General features: G+C 41.2%; 1 protein-coding gene across 6 annotated transcripts in view; it reads right to left on the bottom strand.

The window, feature by feature from the left end:
* Positions 1 to 1,358: 1,358 nt before the first annotated feature.
* The window catches only part of LOC110982163 (uncharacterized), a 19,482-nt gene continuing 11,405 nt past the window's right edge, over positions 1,359 to 9,435 (bottom strand). For all 6 annotated transcript variants that reach the window (XM_087143559.1, XM_087143480.1, XM_087143602.1 and 3 more), the window contains one exon: positions 1,359 to 2,908. In XM_087143559.1, the coding sequence (XP_086999685.1) occupies positions 2,532 to 2,908 (377 nt within the window). In that variant the 3' untranslated portion in view covers positions 1,359 to 2,531. The remainder of the gene's footprint in view (positions 2,909 to 9,435) is intronic.

The following is a 9,435-nucleotide window of genomic DNA, read 5'->3' as shown; positions in this document are numbered from 1 at the left end:
AAATTTTGTATTGGTTTCAGGAGGAAACTATTAGCTTCATAACATAGTTTGAGGCTTCCGAACGATGAAACTTTTCTAAAGAAGTAGGCACTCAATTTTGTTAGGCCCTCGAATTTTTCAAATATGCCCGTAGCGGTAGGCAGCGGCACCTACTGTGCCTATGGGGCTATATACCCCTATGCATGGCGCAGTAGAGGTAATTAAAGCCTGTGTCTGCTAGGTCGTAGGACAATGACTCCCCTTCACGGATGATTTTGATGAACTTCAGATTTTTTTTAATATACAAATGAAAACTTCCTCAACAATGACCCTATCATCATGTACACATAATCATGGCACCGGGAATCCTCACGTGAAATTCATTCGCCAAGATCGAGTCGCTAAATTTTGTAACAAGTCGTGTCAATTTAATCGATTTAAGCACGGGGGCAGTCGTTTCCTACTTCCATGGGTCAAGAGGGTTAATGCATGCGTTCCTTCCTCCATGGTTAATGAGTGGAGTCATTGCGCTCGTCAGTAGGAGCGTATTTAAAGGGGTGGGGATCGATTCCCCCCCCCCCGTCTCAGAATTTAGTTGTTTTGCTGTCTTCCTGTAGTGACATCACAGCAATTGTGCCCCTATTTGTCAGAAAAAAGCATGTTGACAAAACAGTGTTTTTAAGCACACTTTCCGATGATGTCATCCAAAAAAGTCAGATATTTCTCTTACCTTACAGGAGAGGATGTTGCACAGAATAAAGTTACCAAGTAGAAGTCATGCTAACTTCAAAGCAAAAGCCCTAAATAAAAACGCTAAGGCAAGTCGGCAACTTGAAGTAAATTCTAGGACAAATTGCTGTGGTTAATTTTGTTGCCAAGTCCACTTACTGAAATAGAGATAACTTACCAGGACTTGCCGCCTGGTCGAGAAAGCGGGGTCGAGATTTCAACTTAGCAAGATGAATTATATAGCTGGCAAGCAAGTCACAGTTAACATTATAGTTCAAGTTTCTCACTTTTAATACAGAATGGAATTTCTCTTTCCTTTACATTAATCACGAATTCTTGCTGTGGCACTGTAAGAATTGAGATGGTAACAGTTTTCTTTTCAACATTCAAGATTGTACATCTATTTGCACCATCCCAGATGTGCGTTATTTTTACACCTTTTCGCCGTGCCATTAGTAATTTATCTGCCGTCTCAATTTGGCTTGTCAGGATCCTGATATAGCTCCCAAATCCCCCTTTCCCAAATTCCCAGTTATGCTACTAACAAGAAATTTTGTATCAGAACTTTAATACCCGACAGCAAGCTATTCCTTTAAGCCAACGGTCTTAAAAATTGAAAGAATGAAAAATACTTGATGATTTACACACAGTTCTGCTTTGGGTCGGCATTCCATGCTTTTATTTCTTACTAATTTTTCGAATAAAAAGATATAGTTCTACGTGACTGTCTAGGGTGGGGGGGGGTTAACAAGAACACAACTACTTTTAGTTTGGCCTAACAACATGTATCAGTAGAGAGGTGAAAAATGGTTTCCCTGGGGTTGGCGGTAATTATCGAGAATTGTTTTTGGACGAGAAAATATGTTTTACCAATCCATCCTTTACCTAGTGTCCAAGGTCTGATGTTCAGATTTGGTCTCATTTCACAAGTCCAAGTTCACTTGGCAATGGACAATTTCAAATATTGCTCCTAGGGGTAGGGGTTTGACAATTCATATAAGTTCGGGTTAAGCCTCCTGGGGTGGGGTTAGGGGAAATGAGCCAGTGTGGAATTTCTAAAAAACAAGATCAACAAAGCACCTGATGTCACACCAGCTCAAACCTGTGTGTCAGTGTGTGTAAATCGATGCACTGATTGGGTCAGCTTTGCACACATGCTATGAAGTGCCTTATTTTGTACAGTGCTGTTGAAATAACGAATTGACTCAATGACAGGTGTATTGCACACCTATCAATCTACAAGGCTACATTTTAAGACCATTTGCAGCATTTCTCTCAAACACATTGGCAACATTAAACTCACAAATAATACATTGGCTCCTTTGCTTTCTTTTTCTTTCATAATTTTGGCGCGGGGAGGGGTTGAATCCTGAACCCTAACCCCTAGCGTTACACTACTGATGGCACTCATGAATGGACACAATACATGTAGATGTGGATGACTGGAGATATCTTGTAACAATAGCAATAGCAAACGTCTTGAATGTGAAAAGAACACCATGATTTATGTGTACATGTATGAGCGACAACAGTATCACAAATGCAAAAACAGTTACTATCATTCATGATTCACTAACTATACTTTCAACATTATCTTCCTTGGAAGACTCATCACTGATTTAAGTTTTCAGGACGACAAGGTGGATGACTGGTCACAGTTTCAAGCAATTTGAATCTTTCCTTTTCTTCTTCAAATTCAGTGCGGCTTGCATAAACCAAAATTTCACCCAGCCAAAGGGGGTCGGCCGTCAATTCCACATGTACATAAAATGTAGACCATTTCTCCTCCAGATGATTTGCCAGGGATCTGCCAAATGCAGAATTCAAAATGAAGGTATTTTTTCATGCATTTCCTCCAAAATTGTCTTGTCAAAGTCAGGGAATTCAGCCAACATGTTAAGCAGCTGGGCGTAGGTTGCCTTATACCCACTACGGCATTTCCACTTGTGCAGCATGTTGAAGATCTGATTCTGTACCGAATAGGGGTTGTCCGCTTTGCACTGGAAGATATCGTTCTTAGACATCCCAAAGCACTGCATGCCGACCTGCTCCCAGTCTGAGCCCATCTTGGAGGCTAGCCAGGAGAGGCCCTTGTCTGAGATGACACTGTTCATGCTGGCTGATGGTGGACGATGCTGAGGATGATGGTGATCATCGGTGCCTCTGTTGCAAGGCGCTGGTGCTGATACAACGCAGGTTTCTGAGGAGGAAAGAACAGGTGGCTTTAGTCAAGTGCTGCAGCCAAGTCGTTTTTTGCACTGGTCAAGCCCACAGTCGTGTGTCTACAGGTCAAGCCCAAGTTTTTCCCCACAGCTGACAGGTCAAGTCAAGTTGCACACCATTTTCATGTAAGTCTCCACTTGCAAGCCACGTTTTATATCAAGCCTATCCGACCACAATTGACATGACACTTGGAAACTTATGTCCTTTATTGATGAATGTGACCTACACATATGATATTTTTCAAAATGGGCCAGACCCGTCTGCCTGATTTATTCCATCATAATATGTTCATATTTCTATTGCCAAAAACATAAGTAAAGGATAAAAACAGACAGGTTTGGTTTTGCACATGGAAAGTCATGCTGAGATACACTTTTCTAGTATTTATTTCAATACCAAGTAATATGCAAGTCTCTTGTTGCACAAATTTTGTTTTCAGACAATTTCTGGAAAAGGAATTTCAACCAGATTTCCGACTTACACTTTGACTTGTTTGGAGGGTTTGTCAAAAACACAGGAGCCAACAAGTTAACAAAAAATTTAAAAGCAAGAACCTCACTACATGTGATTCTAGTAACTTTCACCATACTCAACAGTCATATGAACTCTTGCATTGAATGTCCATTGCATCAATGATTTTTAGTATCTCCATTGTTTGAAAACTTGCCGAAAGCTGAACACGGGTTTTTTCTTAGGGTCGTGCATGGCAAATTAAACGACATGGACATGTACCTGTACGGTGTATGGGCATAAGATATTTGTACTGGTATGTCACATGATGAGTTTGTCAACTGTGCAGTGTGGGAAAATATGATGGGGGGTCGCGGTGCAGCTGATGGATTTTCAGGGGAAGATTTGATTGAGAAAGTGCAGTTTCTACTTAACTCAGAGGGTTATTGCGGTTTTTTTTTTCTCAAAGCGTAAGGAACACATCACAAGTTAGGATTCAATATGGCCTACGGAGTAATGCCTTTTTTGGTGGTATGAGTACTTATTCCTCATTTTGACGTTCGACATTCAGTGTTGAACAAGTAACTGTTTGATATTCCGACGTAGGCACCGTTGATATCGTATTTTGGCCGATACCAATATATTGGTTTTTTATATTATTGATATATCAAATGTTATTCATTTCAATTTTCACGGTATTATAACCGGCAAATTGTTCTAAAGGGTACACCCCTATACATCGTAATGGTGTGATCCAATTCACTTTGACGACTTGTTCTAGCGTCCGTATTGTGTACGTTGCCTACACGGGATGGGATACATGCTGCACAGCGATATCATCAGCACGCTGCTAGTCTACGTATGTTTGGTTAGCAAATAATTCTGTTTTGGAGGACAAACTTTGTGATATTTTCAAGGCAAAAAGTACCCAAATTATTGAGCGCGGGATAGGCGACTGAACTTATTCTTCAAATGTCGCTGTATAAACCACCCAGAGTATAAGCTACAGGGAATTCTTCACTTAGCATGAGAACTAACATAAGCCGTGGAATATCGAAAATTACGGTAATGTGACGATGCACTCTCGTACTTTTAATAAAGTTTGTTCCTCAGTAGCAATATTTTCGGTACATTTTGCAATATCAATGTTTTCCAAGTTCTAATATTTCTCCAAAATGTGATATTTTCGATATACCGATATGACCAAATAACTAACATCGGCAATATCGATATCAAACACATAACATTAATATCAATACATCGACGGTGCTTATTCCAATGTTGAATAAGTAACTATTTGAGATTCGATAACCGCTCCGAATGCACATCCCTGAAAATGATTAAGTGCACAAGGGACAAACACTAACTGCGCCACCTACATTTCAGGGCTTGTTTGACCCCAGGTTGCAAGAAGTCCTTGCTGAAACGGAGAATGATGAGATGTGAATGGATATGTACGTTGGTGCAGTTTGGTGTTTTGTCCCTTCTGCACTCCAACATTTCTAGAGTCTGAATGTCAAACGGTTACTTATTCAGCTTTGGAATATCAAACGATTACTTATTCAACAGTGAATGTCGATATGTCGAACAAGGAACTAACTTCACATCGGTCTTTTTTTTAACTGTTCAACATGTTCAAGAAGGCATGGCATGGCATACCCTAGCCCCAGACTGGGGGCTAGTCTACTGGTCTGCCTCCATGTATATCCTTGGCCCCACAACGGTCCATCAAAAAAGTAGAGACTACTCAAAAACATCCTCTATGAATCCGTTTTGCGTATATGGCTGACTCACTGCATCAGATCATTGATTTACTAATATGGCCGATTTCCAGTTTGTTCTAACCGTCAAATTTAGGTTTCGATTTTGTTGCACACATCGGCCATTCGTTTACTACAGCAATTAACTCCCGATCGTTTGACTGAAGCTAAACACAGTCAGGACCTGTTTGGTCTGGGAACCAGACATTGTTATTATGTTGGTCCCCAGAGCATGACAATGCTGAAGATGCATGGCATGTGGCACACACACCTTTCGCTCGTCCAATCCCCACACAACGATGCACCGGTGGCCACCCATGAAAATACTCAACGCCTGTTGTTACCGACACATTCATGGCGATCACGCATACACAAGGCTTCAGTATGACTGACACAATTTAAAGTCACTGATATGATACACAGCAGTTGGGATCACTGTCTTTATAACCATCTGGTTCTTAGACCATGGTCTACCTCCTTGCTCTGACCAAACAGATTTTGACTGTGTTAAGCATCGGTAAACAACTGGGAGTAAATCGTCGTAGTAAACGCTTTACAGTCACTTCGCCCAATTTCAACATCGCCTTTAACCACTTCACCACTAACCACATCGCCCCATCCCACTTGGCCCCGCCGCCACTTCACAAGAAAGTTGAGGGTTGAAAAATGGCTGCAAGCAGACTTCGGAAAATTTTCGGGGGCATAATTTTGTTTTGTGGGAATAACTCAAAATGCCACCAGTTAACCCACAAAAAATTGAAAAGAAAGTGAAAGATTAGGGACCATAAAATAACTTAACGTGTGTTTCAGATACCTCAGGGATGTTGGTAGGGGCCTTAGCCCAGGTGGACTCTCTGACCATACCACGGAATACGAAGGGTACGTCCAACCATGGAGGTAGAATCTACCTCCATGGTCCAACCATGAAGGAAGGAGAGGAGGGGCCTAAGCATTGGACCCAATGCTTACTTTACAGTTTTCAGTGGGTCTTGAATTAGTGGACTACACCCATCACGGTTATGCGTGCATATATAATTACTTACCAGAAATGTCTGATGATAAGACTGGAATTACAAAACGTTTCCGTAACTTCAAATTAAAAAAAGGAAACTATTTGACGGACTCGTCCCGGCCAAGCCTGTTTCCGCACGCCACGGTAACTGGAGTTAGGAAACGTTTAACGGACTTCCCGAAACCTCCTGCTCGGCGCTCTTGAGGGCGCTAGCACATTCGTGTGTTCCACAATCTCCATAATTATTCGTAATGGAGATCAGTCGTGTATTCGCTCGTCGCCCAGCTTGTAGTGAGCGCCCGGCAAATAGCGAAATTCATGTACTCAAAGCATTCAGAGCTGTTTAGGGTGCAATGAACAAATTCAAACCCCATTGAAAACAGTAAAATCAACATAGTTCCGGCTCAATAACATGTAAGCTAACATCACTGAGGTTTCTCAAATAAAATCAAATTATAGTTTTGCCCTTAATCTTTCTTTTCAAGTTTTGGTGGGTAAGCAAATTACATTTTAGAAAATTATGTACACAAAATAAAACCACCCCCGAAAACTGAGGAATCCCAAGCCTTCTCGCAGCCGTTTTTCAAATGGCTTCCCTCTACTTTATTGGGAAATTAGGTCACTTTTTCTACCCTAATTTTCACAATTATACCATCGCACGGAAGGCCCCAGAACCCACTGGCAGGAGTGTGATCCTGACAAATATTTTAACAATATTATCATTTTGGGGTTTCAATAGAAATTGCGGGGGGTGCACTTTTAATACTAATGTGCTGGGCAGAAATTCTCAATTGAATGAGTTCGCTATACTCTACTGTGAAAGCTCTGTGCGCCTCACGGTGTACGCCCAGCTTCCGGAAACCTCGCGTGGTCTGCCTACTAGTATGGGGATTTTAAATTTACAAGGGGTCGTCCTATCACCTTCGGTAACTTTCGGAAGAATGATTCTTAACTGAAACTATCCTTAAACACTAACGTCGGCATTTAACCTTTATGTTCCTGAAGTAATTTCTGGAAAACCGGAGATGGGTACAAAACGAAATTCAAATTAATTACCCTTCACTTCTGGCAATACATGTATGTTCTGTGCCCTTGTTCACGCACGTTGTTTTCGATTCATGAGCTTATTACGTGAAACGAGATTGCATGTTGTAAAAATTTACACACCTGCAGTCGATTGGTTCTAGATTCAGACGAGTTTACCTATACGAAGTACACCATGACAAAAACGATGAATCTGAGCTGCGGGCTTGATGGTAATTATCAAACGAGGAAAAAGAAAAGCCCATCAGATTAATGATATTATTTAGGAATGATCAATCAAATAATATATACAGTGATTCTGAGCATTATGTATAAGTAAAAGAAACTGAAAAGCAAATTAATGACAAATATTTACTGATGAAGATAACAAGGTCACAAACATTATTATTTGCTATAGGTAAAACGCTTGAGTTTTGATTTGAATGTAAAAATGGTTGGCGAATCTCTAACAGATAATGCAAGCGAATTCCAGAATTTAGGGTCTTCAAATTTATCAGTCTTATTTGCAGAGGGGGTCCTCACTGACAGCAATTAACGTCATTGGTTCGTCGAGTTGAAAACTATGAAAATTTCTGTTTGTGTAAAACATTGAAGAAATTGTTTCTGGAATATCATTTTTGGTTGGCTGGAACATAAAGATACCGAGTTGATAATATCATAAATTTTTATTTACTTACATGAAGAAAAAGTGGGTCTGTGTGTGCAAGGTAGTTACCAAGATACTAATTAGCACAGTTTTGGGGAACAATAAATAGGTACACCTCGGCCAAAAAATAACGCAAATGTAAGTATTTTGAACTAAATATATTCAAATTATCGTGGAAACCGAGTTGAAGCTGGTTAATATGGTGTATGCCCTTTCATTGCAGTCACGCTTGGATGCGTCGATGAAGGACTGAATCAGCCTCCTGAGGGTAACCTGAAGTAGAGTGCGCCACAAGTGCGGCAAGTTCTTAAGCTGTTCGAGGCACCACGTGGACGTGACCCGATTCGGCGATGAGGTCATCCCACACCAGCTCGAAGGGACTTCAATCTGAACTGAAGGCAGGCCATAGGAGTTCAATGTGATTACCATCGAGATACTGGGTAACCACTCTGGCGGCGTGGGGTCGTGTATTGTCATGTTGAAACAGGGTTATGTTTAGGCGTCCATTCAGAAATGGCCTCACGACTGGCTCCAAAATTTCATCCCAGTATTAAATCTCTGGGCATTGAGGTAACCATTGCTGACCGGCAGATCAGTAGGGTTATCTGCGGTGATACCAGCCCAGACCAGGATGCTGAGACCTCCCGATCTATCGTGCTCTACAGTACAGTCGAAGAATCGTTCACCGCGACAACGGCAAGGGCAGATCCAGACCCTTGCGGATGCAAAAAGGGCAGGTCCTTGGTGAAATTTAAGGACGAGGTACAGGAGTTATTATTTTGCTCCTTTTCCCCTCCGAAAATGTTATCTAAACTATAAGGCTACGTGTGTTAAAGTGCGATTTTCAAAAATAATGAACATAAGTAATAATGATGAACATATAGATGAAGGACTGAATGAGTATTTTATGATTAATACCCAGAATTCTTATACATAAAGAGAAAGGTCTCGAAATTTGAGCTTGTGAAAAACAGTACAAACAGCGAGCCCCGTCTGATCTGTGGCAAAGTGTTGGATGACAGTCAGGTGTTAAATGTGTTGCATGAAGTTTTCCAGTGATGAGTTTAGGAAAACGTGTTTTTGTTTCGCTATCTGACTTCGAGTGAGAACACTGAGTATGTGCAACATAAAAGAAAACGACCATTAACTGAACAAAACGAGACGCCTCTGAAATCTGTGTAGGACACTTTTCTCTGAGTGATGAGCCGTCCATCCAACACACAATCCACACTGACGACATGATCATTGTTTTGCGTCTCCTTCCCAGAGCTTACTTTTTGTGTTCAAGTTCGCCTTGCGCCAAAAGCCTTTGAAGTAAGCCATGTCTCCGGTGCACTTTTGCATTAACTGACTGCACCAGTCACAATTAATGAAGCAGCTGCTCAGAAACAATTTCCAGAACAAAAATGGCTATGTCCATTCAAGAACAACCTCCATTTTGAGAATAACACTTTTTCTGCATTATGGGGTCGAAGTTGCATGATGATGTACCGATCTTGACTGGGCGTCACCACTCGAGGCCTACGGCCTACCGATTTGACACACCTCTAGTGTCTCTTACACGATGTCTGATTCTAAGGGATGAGCCCACA

The sequence above is a fragment of the Acanthaster planci genome, linkage group LG01 (assembly GCF_054643075.1).
Source record: "Acanthaster planci isolate LZ-2023a linkage group LG01, COTS_SCS, whole genome shotgun sequence".
Lineage (NCBI taxonomy): Eukaryota > Metazoa > Echinodermata > Asteroidea > Valvatida > Acanthasteridae > Acanthaster > Acanthaster planci.
This window is presented reverse-complemented; position numbering and strand designations above follow the sequence as displayed.